Below are 13,920 nucleotides of genomic sequence, written 5' to 3'. Positions count from 1 at the left end.
AGTATTTTCAGTAATGTAAACATTTTTATTTTTCTAAATTTTACACAGCAGAAAACAACCTTCTATTTATTTATTATTATTTTTTTGTAAAATCTAATTAATTAATAACATGATCTCAAACTTACATTTAAGTGTTTTTATTTTAGTCAGTTCAACAAAAGAACAGAAAAAGTCATTGATCTAACAGAATTTATAATGAAAGAAAAAAAAGTGTTTTTCTATCTCCAACTAAGATTAATGTAAATATAAATACATGCAAACAATATAGGTAAAGAAGATAAGAAAAAGATCTCTTTTGTGTAACAAAAACAAAAAAGCTAAACAATAACTGATAAACATGCATTTATATTCCTGACTAAAAGTGAAGTGTAAAAGCCTATAGCAATCTGTATCAAAAATGGAAGATCCTGGTGCCACTGTGTCAGAATTTGGTTATTTGACACTGGAAGTAGCAGCTGGAAGCACAATGCAGCATCAGTCTATAGAGGTTTGACTAGATAACATTCTCAAAAAGTTGCATGGAAGCCATTATATTTTCATCCTGGAATGGAGAGAAAGACATTTTTACTGACATGGTTCAAAATAAAGTTGTGTTATCTGTACGTTACCTTCTGACATGTTTCAATAAATTCTTCAATAGTCACCACTCCATCTTTGTTACGATCCATTTTCTAAGAAATTGTAAATTCCCCAACAATTTGAGGCCCAGAGTTAGTATTGTAATGTATTATGTTCACAGACATCATTGTTTCCAGTCAACAGTGTTTGAGACCAAACTCACCTGGAAGAACTTCTCCACATGCTCAAATGGGGAATCGTCCCTCACACTGGGCAGTGTATACTGTCCCATCATGTCATAGATGGAGGTCATTATTGCCAACATTTCCTGGGAGAAAAGGCAAAGATTGTGACTATATATACGCACACAATATCAAACTGATTGCTCTGCATACCTCTTTAGTGACATAACCGTCCTTGTTGATGTCATACAGGTTGAAAGCCCATCGGAGCTTCTCCGTCACAGAGCCTCTGAGGAGCACGGACAGACCCAGCACAAAGTCCTGTTAAGAAGCAGATGTTCTTGTTTATCCTATACCTAAAAAAATCTGGATTCTAACACAATATATACCTCAAAGCGGATGGAGCCATTCCGGTCCATATCAAATGCGTTAAACAGAAAATGAGCGTAAGTGGTGGCATCTGAAATGAAAAGTACAAATATTTAGTGGGAAAAAAGATTTTTAAAAATATATATTAGGGGAAATTACCACAGTACCTCCCTGAGGGAAAAATTGTGAGTAAATACTCTTGAAGGTTTCTTCATCTACTAAGCCACTGGGGCACTCCTGTTGATAAAAGACAGATAGTGTTATTGCAAAGCCCATGCAAACATAAACTTTACTTAAGTAATAGTATGAATGCGTTCTGATGTTGCTTGTGCTGTCTAAATAACACTATTGACTCTCATCATTTTGAGAACAGGAAATGCTATTTCTGTTGCAGATCAAGGGTTTTATAAATAGGCGTCACATCTTAGATCCACAGCCTCTGTGTCCGAATTTACTCCCTACAAAGACAGTGCAGTTTGGTTTACTAAGGGTATAAATCAAGTGAAATGTTTTGTGAAACCGTAGAATAATGCATATTACAGGCAATGAAAGGATAATGTAAAATAGTTGTAGTATATATCTGTTCTGTACCTGTTGGTCATATTCCTCAAAATAAATAAATACATAAATTAATTAATTCATGAATTCATTAAAAATGATCCATTAAGGGTATATAGAAAATTGCTTCAAGTTTTGTGCAGTTATTAGCACTTTGAATGATGCTCTGTAGATATAAGGCTCTTGGAGAACAAGACAAAATAAAACAACTAGCAATGAGATTTCTGACTTTCTGAGAAAGTCTTCTATTTTGGGGAAAAGTCCAGTAAAACATATTGATGAATAATAGCTGTGGTTTCAGCATTTTGTTAAACATCATGAACATTCCCCTATAGCCCATTAAACAAATATCAATGCCTTCTGATGTCTTGTAACACATGCTTTGTTTACTTGTGGCCCTGTTGTTTTCCTCTTTAATGGTCCACTGCTACATTTAATGGCACATTACAACCCCTGAATGTCAGTGTGCATTAAACCCTTCTAAAGTTAGAATGCATCATCCCCAAGGTGCCATCAGTCAGAGAAAACAAAACCAATAAGCATACTGTCAAATTGATCAGTGTTGTCTTGTTTTCCACAGGACCAATGAGCCAAAGCACAATTGAGCCAGTCCTTCATTTCAGGCAAAATCTACAAGCATCAAATATGGACATTATATATTTAGACAGCATCTATTTATCTGATCTGACCACTGTACCAATGATGTTTATGTTGAGAGCAGCTATCAAACCACCAACCTTTGGATCAGAGAAGGAACACTTTACCAACAGAGCTACTGCCATCTAGTACTGGACTATATTTCTAAATCCATGAGCAGCAGACATACTCACATTTTTGAATCCCCTGTAGAGTGACTGCAGTTCCTTCCTGGTGAACTGGGTGTGAGCTTGGAGCTGCTCCAGGCCTTCTGGCTGGTGGCGTACCATGGATAGCTCCAGGTCACTGTCACTGCTGTCTGTTAGAGCAAACATAACAGACAAACAAAGGGAACAAGCAGGGAAAGACGAGGAGCGGGAGAGGATAGGAGCAGTGAGACTGGAACGAAAAACAGAACATAGTGTGGGAAAAATGTCTGAGCATCATCAACTGGAAATGCTCACCATCTAAAAGGGGGAAATAATAAGAGAGAGGTGTGAGGAGAGGAGACGTGAGAAGTTGGGTGGAGAAACAAGGAAAGTATAGTTTATGTAATGTTGTCTTATGCTGTCTTTTTTCAATAACAGACACAAGCCTTTCACAACTAATAAAGCTTTTTTGGGAAATGCATTCTCTAAATATACTTGTTCTATTCATGTAGCCAATGGCTAGTGACATATAGACACAAAAATATTTAAAGTCAGTACATTGGTCTTATGAAGGGACAAAAAACATATTAGCAAAGAGGGGAAACACACTCCAGAAATGACAAAAGATGCTCACCATCTTCTCAACATCAGATAGGTCAGGAGAGGATATGGGTAAAAGGTAACCAAAGCAATCATTAAATTCTATAACAAACAACTAACACACAAGAAGAACAATATATTGACCATTAACAAGTTTCATGCTTTCCTTGCGTGTCTTACCTTCTAATGACAAAGGTTCCCAAATCCCAAACTGTTTCAGCACAACAATAAATAGCCCGATCACAACAGCGATGGCTATCATTTCCATGCCCTCCATTTTTGCCTTTCATTTAGATACGGTGTCTGGTTCCGAATAGCTACAATAATAAACTTAAGTGTTTTAGAACTCTTGTCAACTAATGTCAGCTGTGGCCAGTCATCTCTGGGCTATTGACATCTCCTTTTCAAACGCTTGTTGTACAGGCATCAGCACTTCTTATCACTTAGATGAAAACCACGACTACAATCAGGGTTGTGTTAAAACGCTGAGAGAACGGACGCATAAGATCCACTTTAAAGCAGATAATAAATCAAATGTCTTCATTCCTAATTAGCAAAAGATGAGTATTGTATCCATTTCTTTCGGTGTTTAGCAACCTAACCTGTTCAATTTTGGATCTCTCCCACAAAAATACTACTACACAAACCAAGTGCTCCTCCCAGAACAACAACTCCACCCTGCCCCTTGTTCAGATGTGTGTCTGAGGTTGGTGTGGGGAGAGCGTGTTACTGAAGGAATTTCTTCACTAATAGTCTCTGATGGACAGTTTGTGCTGTCTTTATCCCCTCAGTCATTTCAAGGATGCAAAGCTGTAAAACAAACCATTGATCCATATCTGCTGACGGTTGGGATATGACAGCACTTAGGGTGAGGGAGCCGGCCCTGCCCTGTCTCCTAGACACTCTTGTTGTTTAAAATAGTTTAAAATAGTGATTAAAAAAAACAGTAGAGGTTGTGTATGCCATAATCCTACTTTTTAAGTCATAGAAGCTCATTTAAATGGTCACTGTATTGCAAGCATAAGGCAGTTTTCACTTCCATATACTACTTAATTTGGGGTGGGCCAAAAAATTATTTGCACAATTTTCTTGGAGCTGGATCTTAATTTTGATTGTCACTGTTCATGTAATACACTGTGTATCTTTATATTGCTTTAAAGAGGTAAATATGGTTATTTGCAATTTCTGAAAGTTCACACTACAATGTAATTGGTTAAATCTATCTGTCACACACTAAAGAGTCTTACAGAGACCAATAGGTCGTGGTCTGATCATCACATGGATCAGATGATGTTTATTTTATCACCATACCACCTAGCCCTACTTAAAATTGGATTGAAAATCATGTAGGCTTAGTTGCTCTGTACACTTTGTACTCATGATAACATGTCCCAAAAGCTTATCAGCTTGGGAAATGACACTATAATATCAAGTTGAATAACCACTTTAGTTTTAGTTTTAGTTTTATTTGTTTATATTACCCCCTATTTTGTTTCTGCCCATCGGACCATATCATATATCTGGGCCATGTGTCTTGCTTGAGTGTGTGCAGGAGGACACTGATGCTGCAGCATAACATAATGGACAAAGCAGAGCAGATCAATGGTGAAGAGGTAAAAAGTGGAGAGGAGTCAGAGCAAACAACACTAGTTAAAACATGTCTTTAGTCAAACATCCGCACCACATCAAAGTAAAGACTATTATAAAGCATATTTGGCCCAAATGTATGTCACTTGATAAGCATAGAGTCTTCTTAAAATAAAACATATTTATCCCTTTATTAAAGAATTACTATAAATTATAAACTTACATGAGCAGAGGGCACAGCCAAGAATTCACCTTCATTTCATCTCACACTTGTCCTTTTATCTTGAATCAAACTGAAATTTCTTCACTTGAAGTAATCTTTTTTTTTTTTTTTTTTAAAGCTTGCACAAAAAGCATGTCAGAGGGAATTGGAAAAAATGTACAGGCAGTAACCGGTTAAATACCTGCACTGATGGTGTAAAGAAACATTAAAGTTTAAACTGAATAATGAAGAACACTGCTCAATCATTTGCATTTGAATGACTTTCCAAAGTATTCTGCTATAGCAGACAGAAGCACACTCAACCATTACATGAACCTGTGACCTTTGACGGGTGACATTCAGGTGACAAGTGAATATTTGGTTAAACATACCATCTGCTCTAAACAGTAGCTGCTGTCCCAGGATGGAAAGACTGCCATAACAACAACAACCACTAGAGGGAAACCCCGTATAATGCAATTTTGACTTCAGTTTAATTAAGGCTATCTCTTGAATACTCCATTTCCTTATGATATGCTGTTTCATTAGGTATCACTCCATTTATCAGCATTTGTTAAAGGCCGTAGCAGTGTTGTTTTGATAATAGAGATTGAGGCAATTTTCAGATGTGCAGTGTGTGTCTGACAGCACAGAAGGCAAATGTTAATAATTTAGAGAACAGGGCAATGTGGGGCAAAATGGTGTGTACAAATGTGCATCTATATTACACAATATAAAATGTATCAAAAAGGTCCATAGAATATGTGTATATGTTCCTTGTGAGAAAGTGATGGAACACAATTGTTTACAAAGCAATGTTAAGCCACAAAGAAACAGACAACTGTTAATTTGCTGACACATTTAATGAAAATATCTGCTCAGAAAATAGCTGAAGCAAAAAGGTGCACACTGAATTTTAAATGTTGATCCTTATTGGAGAAGGGGCAGAAGAGTTAATGTAAAATTCATGTATTCTGAACCATCTCCCTCTGACACAAACTGCAGCTCGCACTCTACCCTCTCCGTCACTAACAATTTTGCCCCACTTAAGTACACTGCAGTTTTTTTTGTAAAAGTGGGAGTACCTGGTCCCTGCTGATTGGTGCTGTCAATAATCCACTTCACTAGACAACATTTCATCAGAGACTTTCGGGTGATGCGGGGTTTCTGCCACTTGGAATCTTCTGTCTGTGTGGCTGGACCGGGTTCTTTACCATTAGCATCAGGCAGGAGACCACCATCCACCACCTTCTTGTTAGCCTATGATACAAAACAACATTAAAATGCACATTGTTTCATTAGATTTACTGAAAAGGTTTGCAGTGAGTGGTGACTTAAAATAATGAGCCAAATTGTTAGAATCATGGATATTTTTTGAGGATTTGTGAGTTGTCTTCTTTTGTATGAAATCCTAGGCTCATTCACAATAATGGAACTCTGGCAAATTTGAATGTGCTCCAGAGCTTTGAATGATGTTTTAACATGCTCTAGGGCTTTATACAATGTTTTAAAATGATTTATCTAAATATTTTATCATTGTAAGACTGTAACCCCAAAAACGAAAACATACAATACAAAATCAATACATTGTATTGAAAAAATGTGAAGATGCTACACTTACCAATCCTGTAACAATCTCATATCATTTATACTGGAAAACTAGCCCATGAGAAAGAACAATATCACACACTAGAATTTGAAAGCAACCAATATATCTGAATGCAACTAAACATGGGTGAAAGTAGCCTACAATACAATTGTACTGTAAGAGCTTTTTTGAAAAGAAAATGTAAGAGTATTATGAGCTCACTGATTAAACTCATATGTTATATCTACTGTCTCAAGTTAAGTTTGGCATTAGGTTATACATACCCTCACACTACATGCACACTTTCCTCGTGAATATCCATATGAATATTTCAGATATAGAGTTACACTTTATATGGGCCTAGTGCTTGAGATGACTACAGATAAAGCACATGCACAAGTACTTTCATTTTTTTCTGTAAGTACACTGAATACTCTTTTAGGAAGCTTTGGGAATATATATTCTGGATGGATCATTTTATATGCATATGCTCAAAATGTACTTGTCATTCACATAATGCAATGTCATCTCAGCTCTTTTTTGCTTGATATCATAATGTTCCATTTTCATGATACATTCTTTTTTGTAGTCCTACAATATGATGGTTTTCTCTTCTTGGTTCAGCCCTGAGAACCCCTGTCCCTTAAGTCGCCTATTTGAATATGCCAAAGCACACAGCAAGGAGGTTCTCTTAATAATTCACACGTTTTAAGACTGCACATCAATAAAAGATCAGTTTACTGAGGATAAATGTACATTATAAATATGAGTAAAATGTTACTTCTGTGGAGCTTAATTACACATAACATGATGCAATGTTATGTGCACTACCTGCCCTGTATTAGACGGCTATATGAAAGAGTGGCTAATAATGTTGAATGCATGTCTGGCTGTCTTAGATCCTGCGCTGCATTCAGTGGTCTCTCAGACATGAACAGAAGGTGACTTCAGATCCAACATCAGGACTCATGCATTATTACAAGGAGAAGAGCCACGTGGAGTACTGTGAGTCTGTTCTCTGCGGGTTGACGTTCCTCCTCCTGCAGAGCACATGAAGACTGTCTTCTTCTGACTAACCATAACAATCCATTCGGGTCAACATCATAGGCTACATAAATAGCCACTCACACTTCATGACCTATATCCTTCTGTTCAACTTGCTTTCCACAGCATAGAAATCATCCTCATTCATATTTTTGGACCACTAAATTGTTTTGTTTGTAGATGTGAAGACGTGTTACCAAAGTGTTACTGGTAGTTATCGCCCATGTCAAAATATGTGTTTGACAAATATATTAATTAATCAATCACTGTGTGGTGGACTAGGCTATATTACACATTTTTGTAATGGACCTATGCTATAGGTGGCCAATTGCTTGTAGTCTTGCAGTGCTTTAAATTGAACCTGTTTCTTTGAACAGCTTCAATTTAGGTTAAAATGCCTAGTTTTTAGAAGTGAGGATTCATCCTACATTCCTCTAACAGTTGTGTTTTGTTCTTTTCTGATCATATTATATTTAGTAAGCCTAAATGTAGGCTGCATATAGAACTTTGAAAAGCCACCTTTATTTAGACAAAATAAAGAACTCTAGCCAAGTCATCATCAGTGAGCAAAGAGCAAGGGCAGTAAAAATGCCATAATCGGGAACTTCCTTGTGCTCAGTGGTCTCCATAGCGACAGCAGTGCAATTGCCCGAACGTCGTGACATCGGTGAATTGTTTATGAAAGCAGATTCTATGGCTTTGCCATGATTTTAAAAATCCATAGCCTATTCTATGGAATATTTGAATTTCCTACCTGCATTGCGTTTGTTCAGGTCTGTCTGTTAACAGCCGTAAACGTATGTGTCGTCCCCAATCTGTGAGCTGCAGCAGAGCAGAGAGAGCGGGAGGCTGTGAAGACGCGTTACTCAGCTCCTCTGGAGCGCCCGCTCTTCAACAAGTGAGACACATTTAGGGAGAAAGGGAGAGAGAGAGAGAGAGAGAGAGAGAGAGAGAGAGAGAGAGAGAGAGAGAGAGAGAGAGAGAGAGAGAGAGAGAGAGAGAGAGAGAGAGAGAGAGAGAGAGAGAGAGAGAGAGAGAGAGAGAGAGAGAGAGAGAGAGAGAGAGAGAGAGAGAGAGAGAGACCAGTATGGACTTATTTGCCTCTGGCCTCGCTGCCCATGACCCGCTCGGAGACTACAGCACACAACCCTGCTCTCAGTCTGCTCCATCAACCTTCATTTGCATAACCTTATCTGTAAATAAACATTGTTAAACTGTTCACCCAAGTTCTGAATCTTTGGTCTCGCTGTCAGTCATTGACAGAACAATCTCACCAACATGGACATGGACATCAGACTCGGGGCCGGATCAAATGCTACACTGAGCACTCCAGTGGACTTCATGACTCATGTTCCCCCCGTCTCAAGGTAACAGTCATTCTCACAATTGTTGACCAGTTCTCCAAAGCAGCCCAACCATGTGTTCTGACTCCATGGAATCCCGCTGGATATTGTGTCTGACCATGGAACACAATTCACAGCTCAAGTTTGACATTCTTTCTGTGAGGGCTTGGGCACATCGGTGAGTCTTATCTCTGGCTTTCACCCTCAGACCAATGGACAAACTGAGTTGGCTAACCAAGACCTAGAGGCTGTGCTACGCTGTGTTGTTTCCTCCAATCTCTCTACCTGGAGCACATTTTTGCCGTGGATTGAATACTCCCACAAGTCCTTGGTGAGTTCTGCTACCGGTCTATCCCCTTTTCAAGCCTTTCTTGGTTACCAGCCTCGACTCTTCTCGCCTGGGGAGAAGAACCTGGCAGTGCCTTACGTTCAACACCACCTCCAACGCTGCCGCAGGATCTGGAGAAGAACTAGGGCAGCCCTTCTCTAATCCGGGGCCAGTATGAAGGCAACTGCAGACAAGCACCGTTCTCTCGCTTCTCAAAATCATCCAGGTCGGTCAGTTTGGCTCTCCTCTAAAAATATCCCTCTGAAAACAGACTCCCGGAAACTCTCTCCTCGCTTCTTGGGGCCCTTCAAGATCACTAAAATCATCAGCCCGTCTGCAGTATGTCTTCAACACCCCCCTTCCCTTTGCCTTCACCCTACATTCCATGTATCCCAGCTTAAACCCATTCATTCCAGTGACCTACGCCCTCTGGCCGAACCCCCTCCTCCTGCCCAGGTTGTGGATGGTCACCCGGCTTTCACAGTCCGGCGGCTCATTGATGTCCGCCGATGGGGCAGGGGACTACAATATCTGGTGGACTGGGAGGGGTATGGTCCCAAAGAGCGCTCCTGGGTGCCGAGGGCATGCATTTTGGATCCTGGGATAGTCAGAGACTTTCATCAGGATGTATCCCTTGGACAAGATCCCAGTGTTTTGTGCTGTTTTCCCCCTCCCTTCTCTGTTAGAGCCTGGAGCTGGGTGGAGATTCAGGCTCCTCCCATGCACACCTGCAACTAATCTGTAATCAAGCTGCACCTGGAGAGGACAAAGGGACCGAGGACTGAGAGACAGAGATGAGGCACTGTGTTTATTTGTTTACATTGTGACAATATGGCAGACTAGCCGAAGACCTAAATGTTCTGGAGTCGATGAGATCCTAACTAAAAACTACGTAACAGTAGGCTAAGTGTCCAAAAGTGAGAACTTGTGACGTGCGATCTATTTTTAGGCTAGTAAGTTTTGAAGCTTGAGGTAGCATAGTCCACTGGTTTCGATTGGTTTCCACATTCATCCCAGTTTGCTGTTTCTGTCCAAATAAAAGGATGAGGATGATGGGGATGATGGGCCAGGGGATGATGGGCCAGGGCATGAGCAGCATAATGGAGCTAAAGATTCATTAAAGGTGAGTGCCTAAAACACTAGAAAGACATTTAGTTTCAAATAATGTAATGGGGAGACTGGGGCATAATTTCACACTTTTCACACTTTCGTTCCTATCTCCTTCTCAGAAACCAGTCACTACAGAAATATACCAAATACCATCTCGTCTTCCTATCTGGCATACACAAGTTATGAGAAAAATGCGTTTCCGGAGATATTTCAGGCAAACAAAGACTAAATTTAATTCAGGACAGAGGTGCAAATCCTTAAAAACATCTTCTTTTATTTCATTTTTGTGGTCAGACTTTTTGTTTTTGAAATAACTGCAATGTAACAACACGGCCGCCTCCAAATTCCAATATGCAGATCTGGAGTTATCATATTTTTTTAAGTTAGAATATTTAGTCTTTATCTGACATCATGTGGACAGTAGGATTTGGTTGGAACATGGCGAAAAAGGCATATTATGATGTGGCATTATGCACCGTAGGCGGGTTTTGCCACTTGAGGGCCGGGTTCTTATTGGCTGTTCGCGTCAGCTGTCACGCGATAAACGTGCTTACCTCTCCCTTTGGCTTCCAGTGCCCGCCCACCGGCATTTCACCGACACTTCCGCATTTATCTGCGCCTCACGGCAGGTAAGAGATGCTCCGGTGGCTCATCTAAAAATGTAGTTGTCTGTCCGCTAACTTTAGTACTGTTTAGCACGGACAGATAAGGCGTTCGCAACTTCTGATGGTAAGGGATCACAATTGCATTTGGCTGTTAGAGGTCCCTTTAGCCCTGTGTATTGTCTAGACACCGTAGCCTGCGTCCCTCTTCCTTCCAGGAGCTCCAAGTTCTGCTTAAGTGTTAAGTATATGCCTGTGTCACTGGCGCATGCGCTTGCAAATTCTAATCTTTGTATGCGTCCTCCTTTTCTATGCAGACGCTGCCGTTTTGTCCCTTTTCTGTTGCCTACTGCTACTTTTATTTACTGTCCGCTGCTCTTTCACCGTGCGCGTGCACGTGGTCCGCCGGCGTCGCGCTGAAAGGATGCGCGAGGACTTCTGCCCTGCACCGTGCGTCCGCACGCACTGGACCTGCCCATCTGCAACGTTCCTATTGGGAGTCAGTGGATTAGAGACTCAATTCACGGAATACGGACAAACTCACGAGACTCGTGCAATTGGACTATTGCTGCTGTCATTCGGGTGTATGTGTTTATGTAGAAATGTCATTTAAACCCCTATTTTAACATTTCGCTTTTTGTTTCCAGGTGTGTGTGTTTTAACTAAGGTTTATATTGAGACTTTAGCAAAACCAGTTAATTAAAAATTTTGCAATTTTATTGCCTTCAATAAACATTGTGAATTGGAATCGTCTCTTGGCCTCCTTAAGTACAGTTTATCTGTGTGCCCTAGGGTTTGCCTTATATTCTCCAGGAGAAATTACTGGGGTGACGTTGTTGGACATTGTATTAAATTATTTAAAGTGAAGACTGAATCAAGGTTTTGCTCCACCGCTCCCGCCACATATACTACGACATTCATTGGGTATAGGAATAAGCATTGGGTCTAAAATATGTGTTGTATGTTTTCTTTTCTGCTATCTGCTGTAACACACAATATTGCACACTATTGCAAGAAATGCTCTGGTGATTTGGTTCACTCATGTAATGAGGGACTTCCCTCATATGGCTTCCCTGCTGATGGAGACAGTATGAAGATTGTCTTCCTAAAATATGTCCTGACTTCTGAATTATAAAGAGATGTTATAAAGTCTGCCGTCTGAACTGTTTAAAAAGCTCAATTTCTCCAAGATACGTGTCTGTTTGGAAATTCACTTGTCCTCCTCAATAGGAACAGTGTTTAGTAGCATCCACTTTGTTTTTCCCTATTATCTCATCTGCATCCTGATGAACTAGATGACCAGTGCATTCCACAGAACCTGATTAATTCCTTTATTTTACAATTTGCAGTATCCTGTAGTGCACTCTGGCTGACTTTTAGTGAGTGTAGGAGACAGCATTTCTCATTGTGTATTATGTCCCAACTGTTATACCTCAGCATTGTAAAATCTCGGCAAGAATGGCATGTGCTACCATGAATCTGTCAGTTTAACCCTTGTGCTGTCCTGGAGTCACTGTATGAAAAGTTCAGTTGAAGTTCCTCTGGCGTCAATTTGGCCCTAATTTGTTTCTCTTGTATTTCAACCATAAAATAAAATGTGTGTGTGTGTGTATATATATAATTTGGGGCTCTATTTTTAATCTGACTTCAGACAAATGTACTGATATCAAATTGTATTTATCTTTGGCCAATGGGCCTTATTTTAGTACAAAATGTGCATTATTTGACCTCCAAAATGTCCTGTAACTAATTTCCATCACTTTACACTATTTTGGCCAATTGTCAAGTAGGATTTGTCAAAATGTAGTGATTTTGAGTTTTTTTTTTTATTTTGACTGAGCAAAAGTTACCTTGAAGTTCCTCTGAGGTTAATTTGGCCCCAGCTTATTTTCTTCAGACTGATGCACTGATACCACATTTACCTTACATTTATATATTTTGAGCCAATAGGCCTTGATAATGTAAAAAAAAGTGCGTTTTTTTTTACATTTTAACACTGAAATTACATGACTGGTCGAAATTAGTGTAGGTGTTTTTGAAAAATGTCAGATTTTTGAATGAGAGCGAAAACGTTGAAGCTCCAATGATCCCAGCCATTTTCCAACTTTTATGAAATATACATCTCATGTGACCTCTTTTACAAGAATATTTACTTGATTTTGGATTTATCATTTTTTAAAAATAATTTTAAGGCCCCAAAACTTTTAGCGAAATTGTGGGGTTTTTTTTCTTCACAAATCCACTTTTATTTTTGGAAAAATATGCTTTTTGATTCAAATTTCTTCAAAAATCATTAAACAGTTGTTCATTTTAATTTATGATTTTTGATCTTTGATCCTGCAAGTAGACAGCAGAAGACCAGCTCATGTTTGGGCCATGTATGGACAGTGGGGCTAAACCTCGTTTAAAACAGGAATCAAATGTCACTCTAAATATGTGATTGGAGCTTTTAGAACAAATAAAAACACACAGTTCAAGCCCATGGACAGAGAGCTTCCTCTGGTCGACGGCTCCGACAAAACCTAGTTCCACTGTTCATAGACATACACGGTCCCTAACATGAGCTGGCAGTCTGTTCTTTACCTGGAGAATCAAATGGCTCTGAACAATCATTACATCAAAGAGCATAACTTCTGATGCTAAAATCAGTTTTGAATAATTTTTGAAGGGACTCCTATTAAAAAAAAAAAAAAGTTTTGCATTTTACTAGTATTTAGTGAAGGAAAATCACAGTCCATTATTAGTGTAACTTGGGGCTTTTACGTTCAACCTGAGGAGTCGATCATAGAAATGTTAATTTTCAAATTATATATGTACAGTGGGGCAAAAAAGTATATATCCAAGCCACCAATTGTGCAAGTTCTCCCACTTAAAAAGACTAGAGAGGCCTGTAATTTTCATCATAGGTTCACTTCAACTATAAGAAACAAAATGGGGAAAGAATCCGGGAAAACACATTGTAGGATATTTTATGAATTAATCGATAAATTCCTCATTAAAATAAGCATTTGGTCACCTACAAACAAGCCAGATTTCCGGCTGTCACACACCTGTAACTTCAAGA

General features: G+C 39.3%; 1 protein-coding gene across 2 annotated transcripts; it reads right to left on the bottom strand.

Moving 5' to 3' along the window:
* Nucleotides 1-124: 124 nt before the first annotated feature.
* Nucleotides 125-6,088, bottom strand: LOC117379476 (calsenilin-like). Of its 2 annotated transcripts, none has more exons than XM_055225746.1 (8): nt 5,927-6,088; nt 2,498-2,622; nt 1,277-1,346; nt 1,130-1,200; nt 954-1,061; nt 782-886; nt 609-671; nt 125-541 (listed from the first exon to the last, which is right to left on the bottom strand). In XM_055225746.1, the coding sequence occupies exons 1-8, from the start codon at nt 5,979-5,981 to the stop codon at nt 494-496; spliced, it is 645 nt and encodes a 214-aa protein (XP_055081721.1). In that variant the 5' UTR covers nt 5,982-6,088; the 3' UTR covers nt 125-493. The 2 variants fall into 2 exon arrangements, with proteins under 2 accessions (XP_055081721.1, XP_033832089.1); XM_033976198.2 differs by lacking the exon at nt 5,927-6,088 and adding an exon at nt 3,233-3,615 and having other exon boundaries at nt 306-541.
* Nucleotides 6,089-13,920: the final 7,832 nt, after the last annotated feature.

Source organism: Periophthalmus magnuspinnatus, chromosome 12 (assembly GCF_009829125.3).
Source record: "Periophthalmus magnuspinnatus isolate fPerMag1 chromosome 12, fPerMag1.2.pri, whole genome shotgun sequence".
Taxonomy (NCBI): Eukaryota; Metazoa; Chordata; class Actinopteri; order Gobiiformes; family Gobiidae; genus Periophthalmus; species Periophthalmus magnuspinnatus.
The sequence above is the reverse complement of the archived record's forward strand: the minus strand, read 5'-3'. Positions and strand labels throughout refer to the sequence as shown.